Source organism: Pectinophora gossypiella, chromosome Z (genome assembly GCF_024362695.1).
Source record: "Pectinophora gossypiella chromosome Z, ilPecGoss1.1, whole genome shotgun sequence".
Classification (NCBI taxonomy): Eukaryota; Metazoa; Arthropoda; class Insecta; order Lepidoptera; family Gelechiidae; genus Pectinophora; species Pectinophora gossypiella.
The window spans coordinates 12199012-12225154 of NC_065433.1; the positions used below are offsets into that span (position 1 = coordinate 12199012).

General features: G+C 39.5%; 1 protein-coding gene across 2 annotated transcripts in view; it reads left to right on the forward strand.

Moving 5' to 3' along the window:
• LOC126380726 (STE20/SPS1-related proline-alanine-rich protein kinase-like) overlaps positions 1–26143 on the forward strand; it is a 32494-nt gene extending 6351 nt beyond the window's left edge. The window contains exons 3-14 of one of the 2 annotated variants that reach the window (XM_050030320.1): positions 8722–8773; positions 10678–10867; positions 11274–11398; positions 11624–11717; positions 11935–12079; positions 14395–14560; positions 14860–15007; positions 15233–15435; positions 15708–15899; positions 17295–17359; positions 17711–17906; positions 18377–26143. In XM_050030320.1, coding sequence (XP_049886277.1) covers positions 8722–8773; positions 10678–10867; positions 11274–11398; positions 11624–11717; positions 11935–12079; positions 14395–14560; positions 14860–15007; positions 15233–15435; positions 15708–15899; positions 17295–17359; positions 17711–17906; positions 18377–18451 — 1651 coding nt within the window. In that variant the 3' untranslated portion in view covers positions 18452–26143. Of the gene's footprint in view, positions 1–8721; positions 8774–10381; positions 10556–10677; positions 10868–11273; positions 11399–11623; positions 11718–11934; positions 12080–14394; positions 14561–14859; positions 15008–15232; positions 15436–15707; positions 15900–17294; positions 17360–17710; positions 17907–18376 lie in introns of those variants that run through there. The other variant, XM_050030321.1, reaches the window with a different exon arrangement.

Genomic DNA, 26143 nt, shown 5'->3' on the forward strand with positions numbered 1-26143 from the left:
AGTAAGGAGCAGTTTAAACCAGACTAATAAAATAAAACAAAAATAAATAATAAGAATAAAAAAATAAATAACTTTATTTCGGACAATAATCCATATATTGTTAGTACAGTGACTTACAAACTAAGTTAGTAATTTAATTTAAGTAAGGACTAATGTAGTTTTTTTAATAAAACAGAAAAATTACTAAGTTTATTAGAAAATTTTCAGCAAAAATCGCTTAGGAGTATCCATACAAAGCTATGCTAAAAATTAATTTTGTGTAAGTATTAGAGGACCATTTTAACAACAGCCAGATTAGAAATGATATCAATGGTACTTGTTGATTATCCCTAACAATCTCGTTGATTGCCGCCCGGATAATTAAATAAAGGATGTGTACGGGACTGTAAACCGCACGCTATGTTCTATGGGATGCTGGTTCTAAATAAAAACAACTATTTAAGATTCATTTCTGTACAGTTGTGTCTGTACCTAAGCTATGTTGTGTAAGGTCCTATTGCGACCTTCCTAAAAATAAACCTCGAGTTGCGAGGTGTGCGAATTGTGTGTGTTTTCGACGCCGTCTCGCCCTAGTCATATACGATTTTACGGTTCGCAACTAGTGGGCCTTGCGCGCATTAAGACGAGACGGCGCCGCGAATGAGGTGAGTGTAATTTATTGGAACAAAAATAATAATATCACATACAATCGTTATCACAATATTTTCTTAACTATACTTATTTAACTATCTATATCTTTATTTCAAAATCTAAGTTATTTACAATAATTTGTTAAACTATGAGATCGTTCTGGGCGTCGTCCGGCACATTCCTCCCGCCGTATGTTGACGGCGCTGGAGTCTACGTCGACATACTCCTTCTTCTGTTGTGCGGGCGGCGTCCCTCTACTCCTTCTTCAAGCTCCCATGTGCATGGAGGGTGGCATTTGCGAGCCTCTGCTCCGAATTTCTTGTGGTAGTAGCAGATTGTCGCGTCGGAAGTGAAGTAGTCCCGAGAATATGGAGAGCCTCGAAGTTGGCTCGCTCTCAGGTAGATGATCTCCCTCTCCAATTGTTCTATTTTCCGTTGGAGATCGCGTAGAAAATTCGTCGATTCTGTTTGCGTCGCGCGGGAGCGGACGCGAGGGCCGAGGTAGCGGCGCGGCGGCGGGGGGGCGGAGCAAATTCGGACGGCCTCTTCTGTTGTTTTGTCTATAGTTTTGCGAAGCTCCTTGTCGGCGCCTTGTAGATTCGTCCCATTGTCGGACCAAATTTCTGTAGGGCACCCACGGCGCGCGATCATGCGTCGTAGTGCCATAATCGCCGAATCTGTCGTTAGTGAGGCGGCGATTTCTAGGTGTACGGCGCGTGTTGTGAGGCACGTGAACAGTGCGACGTACCTCTTTTGTGTCCCTCTGCCCACTGTGACCGTGAGGGGGCCGAAGTAATCAAGCCCAGTGTATGTGAAAGGGCGTTGATGGTGCGCTAGTCGGGTCGGCGGGTGGTTACCCGTCGGTGGTCGCGGTGGTGTCGACCGTCGTATGCGGCAGGGCAGACATCTATGTATGAGCATGCGTGCGATTGGACGCAAGCGTAGGATCCAATAGTACTGGCGGCATTCGTTGATCGTAGCTTCGACGCTCGCGTGATGTAGGCGTCGATGTATGTACTCCACGTATAGTTTTGTTACGTGGTTGTCGCCGTCGATGACCGCCGGCGCTCGTGTCTGTGGTGTTATGTCCGTCGCCGCGTTTATACGTGATTTAAGTTGAATCACGCCGTTGACTAGTTCGACCGCGATAGGACGTAGTCGGCTCGAATGGGGTATGTTGCCCCCTTTCTGCAGAGTGTCTATTTCGCTCTTGAACGACTGTTGTTGACTGGCGCGCACTAGGAGGGCTTCGGCCTCCTTGCTATATCGGGCATCTAGTGGGATGAATTTTCTGTAGCTGTCGTCCCTCTGTTTTGTAGGCCGGGGCGTGGCGGTTCTATATTTTCGCCCCCATGTGCTGTCTGTTTCTCTGACTTTCGCCGTACGTTTGTAGTTGACTTTCTCGTCAGCGCTGCGGCGGCATAGAGCTATAAACTGAAGGACGCGAGCGGTGGCTCGCAGTAGGCGTTCCCATTTCGAAAATCTATTACTGTCCGGGAGCGCTGTTGTTAGTGTCGTTGTGGTGACACTTCTGTGTGTTGTATAGTGCAGTCTCTCTTCGCCGGTGTTTTCTATATGTGGTGGCTTCTCCGCAGGCCACGTAGTTGGGTCGTCACGTAAGAATTCCGGGCCTCTGAACCATCTGTGTTGTACATCGAAGTCACTTGGTACATCGCGGGTCGCGTCGTCGGCGACGTTGAGTTTAGTTGGAACCCAACGCCACTCGTTTAGCTTGCTGACCTCCTCTATTGCCGCGATTCGATGTGCGACATACGGTTTGTACGAGCGAGCGCCCGTTTTTAGCCAGGTGAGTACTGTGCGGCTATCGGACCAATACGTGACTGACGATGGTTTTCGATCGTGTTCTTCTATTACAGTCGCGGCCATACGACTGCCCATGACGGCCGCTTGTAGTTCGAGGCGTGGGATTGACGTGACTTTGAGCGGTGCGACTTTGGCCTTCCCCAAGACCAGTGATGTAGTCACGTGTCCCTCCGGCGACTGTATGCGCCAGTATAACGCGGCGGCGAAGGCTGTTTCACTAGCGTCGACGAAAACATGTAGTTGCATGTTACTAGCGTCGCTGTAATGTAAGTGACATCTGGGTATCGCGACGTGGGTTAGCTTCTTGAGATGTTCTATCCACTCCGTCCATTGTGCGGCGAGGTCAGTGTCGATCGGCTGGTCCCATTCGATGTTTCTTCTCCATACTTCTTGAAGGAGTTGTTTCGCCTTAGATGTGACAGGCGAAGCGAGACCGAGAGGGTCGAACAATGACATGACTATTTTGAGCGCCTCACGCTTGGTGGGTTGTTTTCTGTTTAGCACGTCTTGTGGCAGACGTGCTAGGTCGAGGTTGAAGGCTAACTCGTCGCTGTACGGCTTCCAGATGAGACCTAGTATCCGTTCGGTCTTCGTGTTTTCGTCGAGTGAGACTGACTGAGTTGTCGTCGATGGCTCCGAGAGTGCTGTGAGAACCTCCTGCGAGTTTGAGGTCCATTGTCGTAGCTCGTAGTGTGCTTCGCTGTGTATCTCGCGTACTCTGTTCGACGTAGCTACGGCCTGTTCTATTGTCTCGAAGCTCTGTAGATAGTCATCGACGTAGTGATTGCGGACTATTGCGTCGTACGCGTCTGGGTCTGTGACTTTGTACCGCTCGGCGTTGCTATTCTTTATGTAGATTGCTGTCGCAGGTGATGACTTTGCTCCGAAGATGAGTGATGTCATGCGATACTCTCGGGGAGTCGTGTCGCCTCTATTGTCGCCTCGCCAGAGGTAGCGGAGGGCGTCCCGATCTTGTTCACGTATCTTGACTTGCATGAACATTTCCTTGATGTCGGCGGACACGGCGTACTTGTGCTGGCGGAGGCGCATGAGTACCCCCGGTAGAGACTGTAGTAAGTCGGGACCGGTGAGCAGGTAGTCGTTGAGTGATACACCTTGCGTTTTAGCTGCGGCATCGTGTACGACGCGTACTTTTCCCGGTTTCATTGCGTTGAGAACGGGGAAATGAGGTAAGTACCAAGTTCTATTGGCTGTTTTGGTACTCGGAGCGGGCTCGGCATAGCCCTTTTCTATAAGCGCTTCCATCTGTTCGTTGTATTTCTGTTTAAGTAGTGGATCTTTATCTATCTTTTTTTCTGTAGACAGTAGGCGGTTGTACGCGTTATTGTAGTTGTCGGGCATAGACGCGTTGTCTGTGTGCCACAGTAGCGACGTTATGTAACGACCGTCGTCGCTACGTGTAGTGCGTTCGGCGAGTATGTTGAGCGCACGCTGTTCGGGGTCGCTTTGTGGCCTTTTCTGTTCTATAGCGAGAGACTCGATGGCGAAGTACTGACGAAGTTGTTCGTCCATACTATCTTCGGGTGTGGGTGCGGTAATGTAGTTGATTCGATGTCCTATAGTGCGCGTGTGTGCGCCGTGTAGCACCCAGCCGAGAGGGGTGAGGGAGGCGACCGGTTGATGCCGCGCCCCTCTTCTTGTTTCGGTGGCGAGGAGTAGCTCCCAGTTGTCCTGTCCTATTAGTATCTTCGGTGTCGCCTCGTAGACTAGTTGTAGAGCGATGTCGGACAAGTGGTGGCACTCGGTGAGGTCGTCGTTTTCGATGCGTTGCGGTGAGAGCTGTAGGTTTTCTATCGTCCGGGCATGCGTGTCGAAGGTGTTAGTCGCCCCGTGTAGCGTGAGTGTTACACGCTGTGATTTCCTGACTCCTATGTCGGTTGAGAGGGCTTCTATGCGTAGCGGGTCGCTCGGTCCCTTTATGCCGACTTGGTTGGTGATGTCGGCGTCGACTAGGGTGACTGTGGACCCGTCGTCGAGTAAGGCGAAGGTGTCGACATCGCCTTGTGGACCGGAGACTTTGACAGGGAGGATTTTTAAGAAGGTGTGAGTTCTTCTCGTCGTCCATGCCGTGCTGACTGTTTCTGTTTTCTCTTCGGGGACCTCTCTTTTCAGGAAATGTAGCATAGGGTGATGAGTGCGGTTGCACTGGTTGGTGTTGCATGTTCGGGCTTTGCACTCATGTTTGAGAGTGCGTCGAGTGAGGCATCGAAAACATAGTGACTTGTTTTTTGCCATTTCCCATCGTTTGTCTGTGTTCGCGTCGGTGAATTGTTGACATTTTACCGCCGTGTGTCCCGTCTTGTCGCATACGGGGCACGCTGTCTTATCCTTTTCCGTCGTGGAGTAAGTACGCTGTTGTGTCTGTTTTCGAATTTGGACGGCGCCGGGTGCTGTCCGCTGTGTTTGTGATGAAGCTGTGTCGCGCTCTGGTTGCGCGTACGGTCCACAGCGTTCAGCCTCGCGTTCGAGGAACCTTGCGAGTTTCAGTAGGTCGGCGTCGTCTTCTGATTGCTCAGCCGCGAAGTCGTACCATCTATAGCGTATTGTCGGTGTCAGTTTGTCTATAGTGAGCTTAGTTATCTCGGGGTTATACAGGTACTGTTGTTTTCGGAGGGCGCGTAGTGTGGCCACAATGTTGTTTACCCTCGTCGCAAATACGCATACTTCTTTGGCTGAGTCGCTGAGGCGCGGTAGAGCTCGGAGGCGGTCGAGCTCGGTGTGAGCTATAGCGTCGGGGCGGCCGAATCGAAGCTGTAGTGTCTTCATTACGTCGGTGGGGTTCGCGTTGTACATGAGAAGACTTTCAACCGTTTCTTTCGCCATTCCCTTCAGGCTCTTCCGCAGGCGTACTAAGTTCTCCTGGTCGGAGTAGGATGGAGCTGTCGCTGTGTAGGCTGCGTAGAAAGACAGCCATTCTGTGTGAGATCCACTGTATGTTGGAAGCTCGAAGGTGCTGCGCGGTGTGGGACACGCTGATCGCGCAGCTAACGTGATCGCTTGTGCTAACTGTGTAATTTCTATCGATGGTTGTTTGGCGATCACATGTTCTCCCGCCGTGACGGGAGTTGAGATGCATCCACCTTGTGTAGTGGGTGCCGCTATGCTGTGTTTTGCCCCCTTGTTTATAGGTGTCGCGTGACTGTGTTGAGTTTGCGACGGTTTTTCTTCTACTGTGGTTCTGTATTCACCCGTTATAGTTAAGGGTGCTATGTTGGTGGGCAGCGGGGGGGCCAGCGTTGAGTGCTGGTCCACCCACGTCTTTGTGCGTGTGCGTACGTCGCTCACACTTGCTATCTCTATGTCTGTGTCGTCGTCGGATTCTTCGGCTAACGTAGCGATGCGTGCTGCTGCCAGTTCGACTTCTTTTTTCAGGAGTTCCTCTTTTGCTTTAAGTAAGGCTAGGCGTCGTTTCTTTGAAGCTGTAGAGTGTGGCGCTGATGGGGCTCTGACCACCGATCCAGGTCGTAACGTCTCGTTCTGTACGCTATCTTCTGTGTTGGATTCCCCCGTAGTCCTATCTGTATCGTCTGTTGTGCCCGTCGTCGTCGTTGTGGTGCCCGAGCTGGTCCCAGTGGTAGTAGATGTTTCGGTACTACCACCACCAGGCTGTTCTGTAACCAGCGGGGCTGCTGTATCTATTCTATCTGTGACGGCGGCGGCCGCGACTGCGGGAGTTGCTGTGTTGGTGACCGGTGGGTCTTCTGTTGATGGCCGTTCCATCTCTGTCGACTTCATACTCCTGGTTTTCATACTGTGTCGTGTCTGGCTGTTGTCCAGACACTCCTGTATCCCGGCTGTTACCCGGGATTTAACTATACCCGGCTGTTATCCGAGTTGTACTATAGGTTTTCCGACTGTTGTTCGGAACTATGTTTTCGATATCCGACTGTTATTCGGAATCTTCTATGTTCTATCCGGCTGTAATCCGGCTCGAAGGACCAATGTACGGGACTGTAAACCGCACGCTATGTTCTATGGGATGCTGGTTCTAAATAAAAACAACTATTTAAGATTCATTTCTGTACAGTTGTGTCTGTACCTAAGCTATGTTGTGTAAGGTCCTATTGCGACCTTCCTAAAAATAAACCTCGAGTTGCGAGGTGTGCGAATTGTGTGTGTTTTCGACGCCGTCTCGCCCTAGTCATATACGATTTTACGGTTCGCAACTAGTGGGCCTTGCGCGCATTAAGACGAGACGGCGCCGCGAATGAGGTGAGTGTAATTTATTGGAACAAAAATAATAATATCACATACAATCGTTATCACAATATTTTCTTAACTATACTTATTTAACTATCTATATCTTTATTTCAAAATCTAAGTTATTTACAATAATTTGTTAAACTATGAGATCGTTCTGGGCGTCGTCCGGCACAGGATGATTCATGCTACGACCCGGGATCGAGCCAAAGCAGCGTCTGTCTATTTGCCTGTACCTATTCGCGCCTAATCTACTGGACAGATTTGGATAAAAAATTAAGGCACCTACTTATTGAAACTCAGAAACTCTGGATGAGTGATGGAGTCTAATTTTGGGAGACGGAGCTATGAATGTTATGATTAATGCATGCAGAGCTGGAATAGCAGGAATGGAGGCGCCGCGGGATTTGTATGAAACCCGACTATGGTGAAAACAGCGTCAAGCTTTAGAGCCAAGTCGAGGGCAACAACTAGTTTATAATAAACCTATTATTATCTAAAAAAAAGCTCGATGAAGCGTGCGTACCTACTTACTCAGTTCATCTCGCGATCAATGTGCCTCTGACTCCTCCGATTGGGATACAGTCGTGAGCTTATCATCATCATCATCCCATTAACGTCCCCACTGCTGGGGCACGGGCCTTCCCTATGGATGGATAGGGAAATCGGGCCTTAAACCAACACGCGGGCCCAGTGCGGATTGATGGTTGTTAACGACTGCTAATGAAGCCGGGACCAACGGCTTAACGTGCCTTCCGAAGCACGGAGGAGCTCGAGATGAAAAGTTTTTTTGTCGTCACCCATCCTATGACTGCCCTTTGCGAAAGTTGCTTAACTTCAACAATCGCAGACCGAGCGCGTTTACCGCTGCGCCTATGTAGGATATTATATTATTTTAAGAAGGGATAAATAAAATTTATTTGGCAATTCTTTTCACAAGTAGAGTAAGGAATAGACAGAACACGCATAGGTAGGTATAGTAGGTAACTTGTTCATCCATGTTTAAGTGTTTTTATATTATCGGGAATATTCCAATTCAAGCCAAATAATGGCCCCGATTCCTGCAGACGCCTCCTAATTTTACTTTAAGCTATACCTGTCATCTTTTTATTCGCCGAAAAGGAATGAGACGGATGATTGACAGTCGTAAATTTTAGGAAGAATGAGTACTTAAATGAATGAATAACCCGGGCGAATCAAAAAGTATCTCGCTGGTATGCAAACCATTTGACGTGTGCTGTCAACTTAATTCTGTCGGGTCGATGTAAAATGTTTAGACGGTTGTTTTAGATTTATGCTTAAAATTGGCGTACGTTCCATAAATTTTATGCTTGTCGATTACCCGTCCCTTTCCTTTTCGGCGGATAAGAAAATGACAGATATAACTTAAAATAAAATTAGATGGTATTTACAGGAATTAGCACCAATGGTGCTGCAATGTATGGAACACACGTCAATTTTAAGCACAAATCTAAACCAACCGTCTAAAAATTTTACATCCGTCAATAACCCGACACAGTTAAGTAGACAGCACGTCAAACGGAATGCATACCAGCGACGTACCTTTTGATTCGCCCGGGTTATTCATTCATTTACTCATTCTTCCTAAAATTAAGAGCTGTGAATCATCCGTCCCTTTCCTTTTCGACGGATACGAAAATGACGGTTATAACCTAAAATAAAATTAGGCGGTGTCTGCAGGAATCGGGGCCATTGTTAACATAAATTATTATAAGTTTAGTAAATCTTGATGGGTGCATAGCATAATATACCTAATTATACAGAGACGGTAACGACAACCATTCCTAGCATTATCGCATGCGAACTCAACCGATACAAAAAAATAGGCAGGTACCTACATTTAACTATTTTGTATCGTTCGAGTTCGTATGCGGTCACAAAGAAATTTGTGTCACATCGCGTTTGCACACAAACTTCCGTTGGCGGCTCCTCGACCTCCAATGTGGCTGTGTCTCTATATAGGGCATTATCGAGTTCAAGTAGTAAGTAGGTACCTAACTGACCGTGACTAATTTTCATTTTCAGCAATACGCGCGGCGATGCGATTTCAGCTGGAGTCACAGGAATTTTTAGACAGGTAGGTGACGAGATACTAGATGCGTAGGAGTAAGTAAGTTCCAAGTATAGAGCAATACGGGCCTCCGAAGATAGGTGCCTACCTAATTTAAAGGCAGGTAAGAAGGAACCCCGACAATAGTGAACTGAAAAGTACCACACCCCAGACACTTCAACAACCTCGTTTTACACAGACACTACACATTGATATTATCGTGTACGCGCGTCTGTGTGTGTGACGTCTGACACCATACGATTCAAGTCTAAACTGTGTTCGAGGGGAGGTGAGGTAAACCTAGCTCAGACGCTGGTGGGGAGCGGAGAGTTGCCGTTCTGTAGGTACGTAGTATTATTTTTTATTCTATGCTAATACCTTAGTATTCATTCATCAGTAAGGCTTTGTTTATAGGGCGCGGACGCGGACCTTGTTGTTAATTAACAAATGGTCATGATTAGGAGGATATATGGGAGATGTTTGGCGGGAACGAACGGTATGGTATCTACGGTACCAATTGCATTTGCTACATTTGGAAAAATGCCCGAATTCACTCACTCGTTCGGTCTTTTATTCACTCATAGGTTTAGAAAACAACACTAGTGTTGTATCTGTATCGACAGTTAGACTATCGATAAATCATATTATACTAGGTAGGTACCTACTTAGTGTGGATATTGTTATAAGGAATGTTGTTAGTGAGGTTAGTGACATATTGGACAATCGATAGCGTGTAAATGTCAATCAGTCTCAAAGATAAATAATTTAAAAATAGGGGCCAGTAAGTATAAAATTAAGTATTTATTTTGGCAGTTCAATTTTAATCATGAATTAAGTAACAATGAGTAGGTACCAACCTACAACGTTTAACCGCGTCATGAAAGCGTCAGATTTATGACCCCTTTAATTAATTGTTTTATATATCCACTATACCTATTAAAAGCACATTCTGTAAAATGACAACTGGATAAATGTACTAGGCTATTTACAGATGAAAAGTCACAGGCCTTCAAAATTTTTCAAACAAACGGCTAAACGTTCGCGCCCTACTCTACGTCCATTATGTAGGTAGGTACCTACTATACGTATATACCTATCTGAAGACGCGAGCGGCGGAGGAATGGGGAGTTTTATATACTATGTACCTATTTATTGGTATTTAGGTCCCTAGGTCTGAAATTTGACTCTATAGTCAATTGCTTACTTAAGCCAAATTTCAGCTGGGTACCTAGGTATGTTAAATTTTACTTAAGTAGGCAGGTACCTACTTATTTGCTCTTGTTTGTGTAACTAGGTATCTTACAGTAGAGGGGACGTCTCGCCAAAATTACGTTGTGAGACTGCACCATGGTTAGTTAGTAGGACATTTTTATTGTAGGCGGAATTACCTAATTGTCCAAAAATTAAGATGATACCGTGCTTTGGAAGGTCTTTCAAGCCACGTTAAGCCGTTGGCCCCGGTTTCTATTTAGTAATCCGGCGAGATAGTGCATTTGGCCGAATAGTCGGTGCGAATATACTGAAGAAAATTGACTTTATTTATTCTGCGCGTAATGCCATATTTTATTACGTGTGTCAAGTGGCCGAGTGCACTGTCTGTCTGGCAGTCTGGTCGGTTTACTCGGCCGGCACGTGTGAACTAGGCACAAAAGTTTTCTTCACCCATTATCGGCTCCTCTAAATTAGTAGTAGTTAATAGTTACCTACGTACTACACATACCCACTTAATAATGCAAAATAGGTACCTACCTACTAATTGTAGTCAGTAGGTAGGTAGGTACTTTGCAAAACTTCAATCTTGTTTATTAAGTAGGTACCTAACCTACCTGGCTACCTATACCTATTTAAAATTACGAATCATCTCTATTTTACTTTTCATTTCGGTTGATTTAATTCATTTTATACCTAAACAGTGCATAAATTATTTTTAGAAATCGTTTGGTGCATGTGATCATCGTCAAATAACAGCATTGTCGTCATATGCGCGGGCCGCACGCGTATCGATAGGCACGGCCGCAGTTGGTATTGGAAATTTATTCACTCGCAAAATGGCCGCCAGTGTAAATTCATCCTGTCCGTGGCCGAATAGTCAAGATGATTACGACTTACGGGACGTTATTGGTATGTATGAGATTTATTACGTATTCATTTTCCCGTGCTTGAGAAGTAATATTTAGAGATTTGTTCTGTAAGTTCACAAGAAAACAGCATATGCGGCACATAACGTCAAGCTGTCAAATTCCATATGACTGTGGAAGTGTCACTGAAATAGGTATAGTGATACATTTTCAGGAATATCTTCTATAGAAACCGTTTGCCTAAGTGAAATCTAATTCAACTTGGTTTCAACTTCTACCTATTTAAAGTTAGTTTTACTGTACTAATATTTTCTCAGCCAATATTTAATTAGGGTACTCTACATCATGAAATTCTGCTATGCATTTGCAATGTAACTTTGTAAGTATGAGCTGTTTATAAAAAGTCACTAATATTACACCACTATACCATTTTCACGTTAATATTTCAGGCGTGGGAGCAACAGCAGTTGTGTATGGGGCTTATTGTAAGCCTAGAGAAGAGAAATGTGCTATTAAAAGAATTAATCTGGAAAAATGGAATACATCTATGGACGAATTACTCAAGGAAATACAGGTAACGTCTAGTAAATGTTAAAATAATAACTACCTGAGGTTTGCTCCATTTGATGTTATATGATGCGAGCACCTTTCTAAAAATTTCAATTAAAATTCAGGAGTGGATAACAGCTACCATGCATATTTAAGGCAAAAGAAATGATTAATCACCTAGAATTTCTTAATATTGTTGTTCAGTTCAATTCTTAATGCACATATCTAATTTTAGTTTTCTTACCTGCAGGTAATGTCCAGCTGCAACCATGAGAATGTGGTGACATACTATACTAGTTTTGTTGTAAATGATGAATTATGGCTAGTGCTGAGGCTACTTGAAGGTAATTAATTATATTATCCATCCTTATATTTTTGTAAATTAATTCACAAAATTTTAATATTTTTGTAAATCAATTTCATACTTTATTGTGGTACAAAAGAATAGAATACATGTGACACTGTAAAATAATGCATGTTTGTGAATGATTACAAATAAATAAGCGTTCTGTTGGTCACCAGTATGCTGTAAACTAAACAGCAGTAAATGTATGATTTCAGGTGGCAGCCTATTAGATGTTATAAAACATAAAATGAAGGTGACAAACTGCAAGCATGGTGTATTTGATGAGTCAACAATTGCTACAGTGCTGAAGGAAGTGTTAAAAGGACTCGAATACTTTCATAGTAACGGACAAATGCACAGGTAGGTACCTACTTAATTTATATTTGCAATGCATATACAAAAGTCAATTTCAAAATGATAAACTGTCTATTTACTCAGTCGGCTGATCACCTGTTATCATTTGGTTCTACTTATGTGTATTCTATATTCTACTTATTGAGATTATATTTGTGGGAGAAAGATGGCTATGCTTTGAATGCACTGACCTGTTTTATTGTTTAGATAACTTATAAATCTATTGGGGTTTATATCATTAACTGAGGTATAATATTTAGACCAAACCGCAGTGAATCAGCGTGGTGCAGTATGCTCCATACCTCATATAGGCTGTTGATGTGTAACTATGTATAGATGTTTTGGTGGTTATATGTCAAGTTGGGACACTTGTACTTTTTATGTAACATGCAAATGTAGGAGGGCAACCTATGTTTGAGTTAATTGTTGTTTTGTTAAACAACAATTACACTACATGCTATGTGAATTTATTTATTTTTTGTTTCATTTTTTAGTCATGAATGCACTTAATTGCAAAAAAGAAAGTTCATTCAATAGGTGTGATGTTTACATTTGTGCTAAGTGAGTTTTGCTGGCTATGCGAAATTTTGTAACATTATCCATTCATTTGACCTCAATATGAATGGCACATGTCATGTTAAAGGAACAAAACAAGCAAGGCTCTTCTATGGAGTACTTGGTTTACAGAATTTTGTATAATATACTTTTGCTTAACATGGGACCGTACTTTAAATAAGGTCAATAAAAAAAGGAAAATTGAGAGGCAAATAAGAATGTATTAGTCTGCAAAAATTCTTATGAGTATTAGCGAACGAAGATTATAGAAAAGACAGATAGAGTAATGCACTAATCTTCTTCAGCTGGCTTTTTGAAAAGAAATGTGTTTAGACAAATAGAAGGACACAATTAATGATAGTTCTTGGGATGCATTCAACAAATGTGGTTTTGTTTTAGTAAATAATGCTAAAGCGAAGGTTTGAGAAATTGTAATGTTTAAAACCAGCGAAGTGTCTATATGTACTCAATAATAAGGCAATGCTTGTGTTTAGTATGTGATAAGGTCATAAGATTGCTTCTTATCTGAAGCCGGATTGGTGGAGGATACAAAAGCTTCAAACATGTTCGGCTATTTAAAACCGGCAGGATTGTATCCTTCTTGTGGCGATGGGCTGACCATTGGACACCTCCATCTTATTACGTCGTATCAAAAGTGGTTGTAAGTTGTCCACTGGGAAGGTTGTAGCATTGCCCATCTTATTAAGGTTACGGATGGGAGTTTGCAAGCATGTGTGTATGTGATATTGGATAGTAAAATGGGGTATGATCCTATGTAGCTATCAATAAAACAAACTCGTAAAAAGTCATCATGCCCTTTTATTTCGTTTACAAAAGTATTTGCTTCTATTATTACTTAATTTAAGTAGGTGTCATGGGATTTTCTGTTTGAGGCGAAACTGAAGCAGCTTAATTATTCTACTAGAATCCAGCTAGCGACTTCGTTCGCGTGGATTTCGGTGATATCGTGCTAGTCTTAAGTGCCTTTTCTGGAATGTTCCCTATACTCTGTTTGTGCCAATTTCCATCCAAACTGGTTCACCGGTTTAGGCGTGAAGAGGTAACAGGTAGAGTTATTTTCGCATTTATAGAATTAATGCAAAGTGGTTGTAATTTTTTCAGTCACCGTCTTTTGCACTGTATATCATAATTATTATACTGCTTATTTGTATTCTTAACGTGGTATTTATAGTTTTGCCTTTGTCATTAATCGCGAATTTTATATAAATATGTGTTTTATAATATTTGACAGACACCCTTATAATATATTATATACTTATTATATGAGGAGATGACCCCCACGAGAAATATGACACCCTCTGGGCTTCTCAACTGTATTATATTAACCACCATAATAATATAAATTAAAATCCATTATAAAATATGTTCGAACTTTTCGACAAATGCAGTACGGAGTAACTCGTCTGTGCTCTCTGACGGTCAGAGCGAACGATACACGTTCTGAGCGTAGGAATCCATGGATTCGAGTCCTGGTAGAGAAATTTACAAAAACGGCTGTGTGCTAGAGTCGCTAGTTGTAGCGTCCGAAAATTAAAATAACTCCGTGCTACTCAGAAAGCCAGTTACGCTATCGGTTCCGAGTATTATTATTTAGTAAGTAGGTATGCAATCGTTACACGAGCAATGACAAAGGCCTTGGACGCTTCAACAATGACTGAAACGAGTGTGGGTGATATCTATCTTTGGCCCTCTAACCCTCACTAATAATAATCTTATGATAAAGGTATGTTATGTTTGGTTCGCAGGGATATAAAGGCTGGTAATATTTTATTAGGAGAGGATGGGACTGTGCAGATAGCAGATTTTGGAGTATCAGCTTGGCTAGCGACAGGCAGGGACATGTCTAGACAAAAAGTTAGACATACTTTTGTTGGTACGCCTTGTTGGATGGCGCCTGAAGTTATGGAACAGGTAAAAACGAATTATAAGCTAGTTATTTTTGTGCCTACTACTTATTGACGTATGTCTTACTGTTGTATGTAATAGTATGCTCAAGAAAGAGATAGAGCTAGTTTTAGAACAATCAAATTAAAATAAAACTGGCTTCATTAAATTAGGCAACATTACGTCTTCATCGTCTCTGTGGATCAGTCACCCTGACCAGGTTTAGTAAGGTTGGCAATCGACCTTTTATGCCATACTAAAGAACATAAACTCGGCGAATCTGGTTTCTGATATAAAATAAAACAGTGTCATATTATTGTGTACAGGATCATGGATATGACTTCAAAGCAGATATCTGGTCATTTGGTATAACTGCCATAGAAATGGCGACAGGGACAGCGCCGTATCACAAGTACCCACCGATGAAAGTGCTAATGCTGACTTTGCAGAATGACCCTCCTAACTTGGACACAGGTAAGGTGTTATACGGTTGCGATCATAATATAATATGCTCTTTTCCTTATATTCCAATAATCGAAAATATTGAATTTTATGTTTGAACAGACTCTACTTGCAAATAATGTGTCTGTTAACTTTATCCGATAGATGTTTGCCGGATAAGTTTTAAATAAGCTACGTTATCGTACTAAAGCAGTTATTCCTTTTATTGAAGCTATTGACTTTATAATCTTTTTGCAGGCGCCGATGAAAAAGAGCAGTACAAAGCATACGGAAAGACTTTTAGGAAAATGATTGTGGATTGTTTGCAAAAAGACCCCACCAAGAGGCCAACGGCTACAGAACTGCTGAAACATCCGTTCTTCAAAAAAGCGAAGGATCGAAAGTACCTGACGCAAACTCTAGTCGCTATCGGCCCTAGCATGGAGACTAGAGTGTCCAAGGTAAATGTGATGTGATCCTTACATAGACATGTCGAAGTTATTGTGTATCAAATGAGAGTTTACATTTTTGATATAATCAGTTTCTTTTAGTCTACTCTTAATAATGGGCCAAGTCCAAAATCCCTGGATATTTAAGGCCTCAAAAAAACTTAAAACGTTTTCGTAAGATTGCAATTTTGGACTACGTCACTGTTTAATTAAGAGTGTGTTTTCTAAGGTATGGCTACATTGCGCAAGTCCCATTTAACTCGGAAAATTAAAATATTTAACAGGCGAGTAAAAGACAGCCTGGCACGTCGGGACGTCTCCATCGTACTGTGACTGGTGAATGGGTATGGAGTGAGGAGGAGGAGGAAGGGTTCAATGAACCCCAAGAGTTGGTGGAGACTGAACCAGTAGAGGATGTGCGGCCAATGAACGAGCTGGCCCGTGCTGACTCCAGCGGCAGCGCCAGCGATGAAGAGGTACATACATACTTACATTACAATAGTTACATAATGCTAGATATAGTATAATCGTTCGACCAGGTATCACATCACTGTTGCTAATGCCTTTTTGACGTTTAACAGCTCTTGACAGAAGTTAGTGTAAAAAAAAAACAAAACATTAAGTTGTTTGCATAGACACGTAAATACTGCATGCTTTTGTGTAGGTACTGGGAATTAGCGACAAGGATATATCACGCGATTGATCTCTAGAGTGATGGGCAGAGTTTCAGGTCATTAAAAAAATCGGCTCTGAAAGTCATCTCATCTCCCTAGCATTATCGCGTTTCTCACGGTGGCCGTGGGTCCGCTTACCCAACCTGAAGATTTCACGGGTCGGGTTCTTTACAGATGCGACTGCCTATCTGACCTTCCAACCGCGAAGGGAAAACCAGCCCAATACAGGTTTGGTCACATAGGATCCTCACGATATTTTCCTTCACCGCTGAGCACGTGATAATCATTTATGATCCAAACATGAATTCGAAAACAAATTCGACCATAATTGGTTTAGGCCTGTGCTGGATTCGAACCTGCGACTTCTAACTGGGCTACCAGGGCTCACTATCGGTTCCAAAACTATCGATATTTATTCCTGGAAATGTCTCTAACATAATTTGTCACGGATTTAACATTATTCTGTATGGGACAACACGTTTATCTATTCACTTCGATCTTTTACTACTTACCATATTACACAAAAGCTAATTTCAATTGTAAATATTCTATGTGCAAGTTAGTAGTTAGAAATGATTATGTAATAGTTACACAGCGCCACGTGGTTTTAAATTACGACTCTACGTTCGCACAAAATTCTAGATTGTCGCCGAATGTCACGACAAAGTTGAGATTGTGGTCGAGTCTCACTAATCCATACTCGACCTACATACATAATACATAAACTGCCCATATACGTCCCACTGCTGGGCACAGGCCTTCCCTCAATCAACCGGAGGGGGTATGGAGCATACTCCACCACGCTGCTCCATTGCGGGTTGGTGGAGGTGTTTTTACGGCTAATAGCCGGGACCAACGGCTTAACGTGCCCTCCAAAGCACGGAATCATCTTATTTTTTCGGACAATCAGGTGACCAGCCTGTAATCCTAACTAAACTAGGGATCAAAAAGTGATTTTTGCGATATGTCCCCACCAGGATTCGAACCCGGTGCCTCCGGATCGTGAGCCCAACGCTCAACCGCTGAACCATGGAGGCCGGTGACTGTCAATGTCAACAACAAATGTCAAATAGCAATATTGCTTTTTTAGAAGTTGCTTTGACCATTCTGATAGACATTCTGATGATCTGTCTTCTAAAAAAGAAAAGTCTTTTCATGTCTGGATGCTGAATCGGAATAAAATGTATTTTTTTTCAGGTTCCAGATAATACCCAGGAATTTGAGGCGGACGCTGCTGTTATAAATCTCGTGCTAAGATTGAGGTAAAACATTTTATACTTGAACGAAAGTTAAATGGTATTTCTAAAAACGAAAACGTGAATAATGTTTATTTGAAAAATGAACATTGCTTTTGTGTAACGAATACCTATGACATAAAGCAGGATATATAGTTATCTATATTCTGATATTTTATCACATTTTTAAAAGAAACACGAATATATTTTGTAGCCCTTCTAGTTAGTGACAATAAATACGCGGTTTATAGGCTTTTTATTTTTTAATAAAGATGTTGTGATTGAGATCAACTGCTGTAGTCCAATAAGTAACTGTTGGCTTTATAAATGATCGATTTCTCCTTACTATGGTTGCAAATCTCAATATAATTATTGCAGGAACTCCCGTCGTGAGTTGAATGATATCCGTTTCGAGTACATCAAGGGAAAGGACACTGCGGAAGGAATTGCTTCGGAGTTGGTTGGCGCCGGTCTAGTGGATCCCCACGACTCTGTCCCCATCTCCGTCAACCTGGCCAAACTACTAGAATCACAGAATGAACAAACGCCGCCCAAAATTGTTACATTCCATTTGGTAAGATTATTTCTCGTTTGATACTTGCTGATCTGTATCTTATGATGTTTGTCTTCTAAAATAGTGATAGAGTCGGACTAGGTTATTAAATAGATGCAATATAAAATATTTATGTAGGTCTTACTGGAAATTATTCATAATCGTAATATACGCCTCCCTCCCATATACGCATATAGAAATCAATGTAAAAGTGGTCATAATTCTGTCCTGAGTGGTTAAAATGGCCACATTGCGTTGTGGCCATTTTAACCCCCCTGTTCACGATATCATAATTTATTAGTTTGGAATTTGGTTGCTTTATCTTTGGTATTTGACAAGGAATATAACATTAAATAACATGTCTCACGCGGCAGAGGTCTCCTTTTAAAAGACAAGAGACGCTCTTGTTCGGGGAACATACTCCGCCACGCTGTTCGCAACTGCGGGTTGGCGGAAATAAAGTAATACAAAGAAAGTTTATTGCTTTTCAGAATTCGGTGGGACCTAACGAGGAGTTTGACGACAAGACATTGGTAGGATTCGCGCAGATATCTATCGTAAATTAAACTAGCAGGGTTGTACCATGTGATGTTAGCGAGCGGCTAGAGTAGCGTTGTACTTGAAGATTATGGTGCTAGCAGGTCTGAGTATAAAATACTATAGGTAAAGTTTTATTTTTTCCATTTTAAATTGTAATTTAACTTACACGTTTTCACTGTCATTGGCCATTTACTACACGCATCGAGCCAAAGATCATTAGCCTTACACTACGTTAAGCGGTACTTAGCGTAAATTATTTTGTAAAAATATATTTCGTTTATAATTTCACGTGTTCATGCATTATAAAATTATGCGAACTTTGTGTGAACAGTTGTGTTGTTAAATAATTTCTAGTGGCTGCGATAAAAAATACGTGGAATTAGTTCACTATTATTATTATTAGGTGATATGAAGTTCTATAATGTAATATGAAAGAAATAACAGCACTTAAAAAGTAATTGCACTTTCACTCTATATACTTTCTGGTTTGTTTGTTCGTAGTAAAAATAATAAGAACTGAAGTAATCTAGTGATTTTAAATTCTTAAATATTTTATTACGTTATATATTTTCTTTACATTTTTATATCCTCACGTAATTTAAAATAAATTTAAAGTGCATAAACACCTACACTAAGCCATCGGTCTTACCTCAAATTATAAATTATATGTATTGAAAACATAATGTCGCAGTAAGCTTAAAACCAGAATATTTAGAATCTTGAAATTAATCCCTAATAATGCAGTTTTTGGAGTTGAGTGATCTGAACAGAATCTACTTGAGTAATTTGACAATTTTACTGCGATAGATACAAGGTGTAAAAGGTAAAATATCGCGCAATATTCCAAAACATTTGTTTCAGGACATTTGTGTAAACAAGAGAAACTAAGTCGGAAATGATTCGGGCGGCCTTTTTGTATTATATTAACGAAGCTTGATGCTGATATACATACGTAATTATTTTGATACGTAAATAATTGTATTATAATTTATTTATTTAGGCAAAAAATATATATATGTATAAATTTTCACGAAATTCTATACACACAATTCGTGTCGAATGTAACTGAATGTAGTTGCGGGTTAAAGAGAGAATTTACATAATTAATAGTACAAAAGAACCAAGCAGTCTCTCGTTTTAAAATTGTGTATCTGTTTTAACGTGACGGTTGAATATTTCTGATAAAATCTCATGAATTAAGTAGGTTAAAAATGTTTTTTGTTAGTCCAAGTTCTGGAAGGATATTTGGAATTTTTAATTTAAGAATTCGATTGGCGTAGCGGCATGGCAGTTGAAGTACGACTATTTAGAGCCTATATTTGTATAATATAACATTTTTTGTGATCTGACTTTGTATTTGTCGTAGTATACAGAGTGGCCTAAAGGGCGAAAAAAAAAACTGAAACCGAATGGTTCACTTTTACCTGTATTGGGCCACCCTGTATGTTGTAAGTCTTATTAATATTCTTGCATTTAATAGCTGATGAATTAAGCACTAGCAACATGAATTCTATACATAACTAATGATGGTATTACTGAAAAGTATGTTTATTATGTAGTTACACCTTATATCTTTAACAATTACCTATTTAAGTTACTTTTTATTTTTATATTAATAAAAGTAATATAGAAGATAAATAGTATATTCTGTTTTTATAGAGTGGTCCAAGTTTAAGAGCCAACAAATATTTTTACATTTTCTCTTAAGTTCGTAGACAAAAGAAGAACAATACCTAATATCAGCTTAAGTTCTTATAATTTGCCTAGTAGACGCGTGTTTGTTATATTTGCTAATAGTTTTGGTGTTAGTTATTACTTTGGGTAAATTCTATAGTTACAGAATATAAATTAAATAAGTTTTATAATTGTTTAAGTGAGAGTCATATTGCCGTCAATCTTATGAACAATTCTTAGTTGTAGATGAAACATCATGATTCATATTTAGACTAATAGATTATAGTTATATACTTATGCTAAAGCATGACTGTATTCGTAGGTATTATTCCTGTTTAGAAATATTATGATATATTAAATTGAAACAAAATGTTCAATATTTAAAACTTTCAAATGTTCGAACTCGAAATACAGTTACGATCAGTGATCGGGAAGCTATTATATGGTTAGATAGACGATAAACATGTTCATAGTATTAAATTCACTTGTACAGGGTCTCTACATATTTCTAAACAGGTTTTACACTTTAACTTGTAAGCTTTGTGGGTATATGTTTGTAAGGCTGGCCTAACATATTTAAATATTATATTATATATAGTTTACATATAATTATTGTAAGTAGCGCTGAATAGCTGTAGTTAGAAACTGAAAGCATTTGATACACAGATCAAATTAAATAATATAAACCATAACGGTGTTGATTCCAGAATTCCGGATAAGAAAATAGGTATAACTTGTAATACAATTAGGAGGTGTTTGCTGGGATCAGTATCACTGCATCGTGTAACACTGAACTTGCGTGATAGATGTGTGTATGTTACTAGCCAAATTAATGACAAATTTGTATTATCGTAGATCAAACTAATAGAGAAGTGGTTTGGACCAACCAGCATTATTTAAATTACTAGTTGTCTTCGATTTAGTGTAGAGTTTGAAAGGGATAAGAGCAAATCGGTACTTGAAAACTATGTTATCGTGGAACACTACTTGGTTATTCTTCAGCTAAGTACACCTGTTAATCATATTTTTTTTTGTGTGAAATGATACCTACTAGTAGTATTTTAATCTGAAACTCTTCTTTGGGTGGTAACATGTACATTCTCTCGCGTTAGAGGCGCAGAAAGTTGTTTCAATTATGAATTTGTAATAATTATCACATTTGCATTAGACTTAATTGACCATTATTAAATGGGTTAAGTCCTTCAAAGAGACATGTTCGTCAAATGTTTGAAACATTTAATTTTAACTTTTTTTAACTTTTTGCAAACTTTAATCTTCTAGAATGAGTTTTTGTCTTGTTTATATGTCTTTAGCGAGATAGGATATTTATTACCAAAATAGGTCATTTTCAGGGCCTACCGCGAATTGGAAATACGTCTATGTCTTTGTTTACTTAACCGTATAACGCACAGTTTCTTTTTATTTGGTACTTTCCTTAGCACAAATGAGAAATACGTGAGCGGCACGGGTGAGTGCGAACTTTTTCATGTAATGTAATAATATTGTTTTAAAAGGTTAATTGATTTCATTATCACATTACACTATGACGCCAGTTTCGTTACCAGTAAATTTACTTAAAGTGTTTATGATCTTAAATTATATCCTAACCTATAATATCATCATTCCTAATTTAAGAGCCACGCTCTTGTCGGTGTGTAGCAGTATCCGTGTTACTTTTTAGGGAAAAATAGGGCCGTGGTTTCCCTCTTGCCTTCCGCCACGTAGTACTCTGACGCGAGTGGGATGGCGCCCAGAGTAATCTATTTCAAAGCCGTACTAGGACTCCTATTCTCCGCCTCTGAAAGACCTATAATATAAATATTATATTTATGTATTGGCAAATTCTTAAACTTCAGTTCATATACATTGAACTAAGGAAAATTGAAGACGAAGACTTCGTCTATGCCATAAGTAACCATCATACTACATCAGGATGGTGTAGTAGTATGTAAGAGTGTTTTAATAACAAAAGTATAAAGAGTATGGTTCAAATGGTCTGTCCATACAACATATCTTAAGACATTAAAGTTGTGTTTTATTCATATCAAGCAAACAATATTAGCCTTTATGTATAACTTAAATGTACGTTACCTACAGACGTTTCTTCATTATTATCTACTAGAAAGATCGCATTGATAATACGAGTATTTTAGTAGTAGGAAGGTTAAAGTCATGAAATAGTTTACTAATAAAGATACACTCTTGGCCTCGTTATTGTACCTATAAATAACAATTGCTCCGTGACTTTCACCCTGCAGATAGTAGGTTTATAAAACAATAAAATTATAACCTCAACGTAATACTCAATGTATTATTGATTTTGTAATAATTATAGCTTCCCTATTCAGCCATTACGTACCTAAAATTTTGATAATCGTTTCGATTTTCATGCTTCTTTTTCATCCATCAACCAACCAACCTTATTTACTAGTAGTGCCGTAATAAATCATACTCACATATAATAAATTTCCTCGGCTGCCCACGCTGCGCTTCCCGGTCCCTGGTCGCCACTCGGGGCCCCACTGGCCTTCCGTTCTAAGTTGTGGCGACCCTTGGGGGAGGCCTATGTCTAGCAGTGGACAATTTCCGGCTGATGATGATGATGATAATACATTCACCTTTCACATCATAAGATATCCAGAAAAGAAAGCAATAGAAAGAAATAGGAAGTCGGGTTGAAAGGTCTATTTTTCTCGGGATCTAGGTGATCATTTTTTTATAATTATGTAACACCTTCGAGGGTTTTGGGTGGACGTGAAACCCGACGCATGGAAATTGGTAGTTTCATTTACATGGCAGTCGTAAATATTTTGCAAACATTTACTTGATTAGGGCTTTGTGACTTGATTTTTTTTAGGGAGTTGTATTTGCAATTAAAATGAATACAATGTTTATTTCAAGCTAATAAGTCTACTTGAAGTTTATTCTTCCTCCTGTTATGATTACGATGTGTTGTACTTAGGGAAACGATTCCGTTGTTTTTTTTAGATTCTTGATTTCGCACCATGATGATAAAAAGTAAAGCATGCTGCTGCTACGCATGCTGCGTGGTCTGGGAACTAAAAAGTAAGACAGAGTACTTATGAAATTCATGCTCTACTATTGTATATTTTTTTAACATCCAAATCAATACTTTGTCTTATAATACGTTTGTAAAATTATGGTCAGGATTGCTAAATTTTTGTACAGGATTTATACAGGATGGTCTAAAGGTTCACGTTGAAAAGGAAAAACTAGATACAGGGGCCCATTGGCTACTAGAAACACCCCCATGTATGCTCAGCGATTATTTACGGATTAGAAGATATGATGCGTTTTGTACCTTTTTCAAGATTTTCTTTGATTGGGCTGTTTTTATTTTTTCAGCTAGTGGATTAGGTATGCTCGCACTAATATCTCCTTATAGGTATCGCTGAACATACATGTGGGTATTTCTGGTAGCTAATGAGCTCCTTCATCTAATTTTTCATTTTGAACGTAACCTCTGGGCTATCCAGTATATTTAGATAGATTTTAATTTTATTATGGAAGGTTGCATCTGATTTTGTGTTAGGTTAGCATATTTAGTCGTTAGGTAAATTTTGTAGTATTTTAGTTTAAATGCGCGGTAGAAGGAGCTACGTTTTTATCAAAAAAATAATCGTCACCTGAGTATCTGTGGGTGTATAAACCCTATTTTTATTCCGCGACCCGCTTATTTTTTATTAATCCGAGTTTGTCGAAAAGTCGAGTTTTTTTACAGAAACGAATGTTAATTTGTCCCTTCAGCCCGAAAGGAAAACCAACGACGACGTACTTACTAAAGTAACTCTAGCTTAGTTATCAAAAAATAAAGAACGTAAAAATTGTGATACGTGTGTGAATAAAGCAGCAAATCCTCTTGATTACTCGTAATATCTTCTAGAATTTTTTATACCTGGTGAAATCCCAAGAGCACATCAGTTTGATAAACATGAAGTCGGAGGTTATCGGAATCATTATCATGTAAGTATGAGAAGTCCAAAAGGACACGTAACGTAACTACACAAGTATTATATTTATTTGTTAAATATTTTTTTCGTAAATTCCGACAATTGATAGTGTAGAAAAATAGGTTACTCGTGCAAAGGGCATGTTATACCATAGTTGGTTATAGTAACATAAAATATCAGCATAGCGTCACGCCTCGGAGGTGTAGGTAGGGGTGTGTATGTTACACCCACTGCACTGATCGCCAGCTATATTAAGTCCCATGTAGTCGTTTATAATAGTTGTAAGAATAAAAATAACTTTGGGTTTTCAGGCATGTTTCGATGCCCTGTCATTTCTATGGAGAGTAGAGTTAATTTGTTCTATTATCTATTACTTCCGCAGACCGTCGATCTTATGCAGTGTAGTATTACTATGGCAAGTTCATCAAGTGTGCCTAAAATAATACCTAGTTATATAGCTTTATGCAGTAGTAGCAAATTACGAAACAGAATCACTAATAATTTCTTGTTGAAGCCTATTTCGTAGTTTTTGTTAATTATTGTCCATAGTTAGCTAGTTTTTGTAGACGTGATAGTTATTGTACAACACAAACTGTAATTATTATTAACGCTATAGAGCCAGAAACATTTTTTTTTGTGGAAAAAGAAAGCTCTTGTCAATTTAAGTATTCATTTTTACATGCATCTCCCGTGCAGTCTTTACGGTAGTAATCTAAGTTTACAACACTAAGCATAGTTTTATCCAAATTAGTTATTGTTGAAAAGTAATAGAATGCAACAGGTTTGCATTATGTAGTATTTTTTATGTTGTAATTTATATTCTAGTGTTACTATATTATATGCTATTTATATAGCGTTATAAATATCGGTCCAGCATTTAGAAAACTGACCTATGTGTGCCTTGCTATCTGCTTAGACTGTGTACAGATGTAGATTTATACAACTACCACACTTATTAATATACGGTCCTGTTTAGGTAACAAACAATCCGTTTTAAATATAATCAAATAATCTTAAAATGAAACATGAACTGATAGATTAACCTAACCCTTCAATGACGATCGGCCACTTGTGCAAAAACAGTTTCTGTATATTATAACAAATTTTATAATTGTTATAATATTCTAGATAGGACCTAAACCGTAATGTTACTAATGGAATAACAGACTCCTTCGCGCTTTATAATAATTATAAAAAATAGATTGAAAACACGAAATTACTATGCAATTTGTATGAAAAAGCAACCCGTCATAGAAAAGCGTGACAAAATGTCGCACTTACTATTACATTTTTCTTTATTTAAAAAATGAAAAGTTTTTTGTCACCTTTAGATGTGTCTTTATTTAATAATCAGAATTTCATATCTATCTTTTTATCTTTGACTTAGGAAACTACCCAATCGTAAACACTACGCATTATGATGTTAATATTTTCATGGCAATACAATGTACTGGGGGGTTAAAAAGAATTCCTCTAAAAAGCAATATTGCTGTTTGATATTTGTTGGCATTGCGCACTTACTTTTATATGCGTAAATGTCAAATTGCAATATTGCTTTTTTAGATGAATTGCTTCGATATGGCCTTTTTCACCCCCTTAGGCGTTCCTAACTATATTGTATCCTAGTATTGAAATGTATTAAGTTATGAGCTTGTTCTCCATAGAAGACTGTACTAAGTTCTAATGTAACTTTCGTTTCCTGCTTGTCTATTAGTAATAATTTCATTTTAATACCCATTTTAACTATGAAACATATACGTAATGTAAAAATTCATTTAAATTACATTTTATCCATTCTACTTTTATATTTCTTAGCTGTACATTCCTTTAACCTAGCACTTTAGGAAATACTAAAACTAGTAAAAGGGAACCTTTTTAAGGAAATGAATTTAAATTATATTGTATTTGGTTGAAGCCCCTGACTATACAAATTTCCACATTCTAGTTTGATGTGTTGTTATTTTAAAATTTTCATATTGCATTGTATGTGTATTACGTGTAACTATGATAAAAATACGAGTGAATTGACCGAATTTGTTATTAAATAAAAATAATGTACAGTATGCTGTTTGA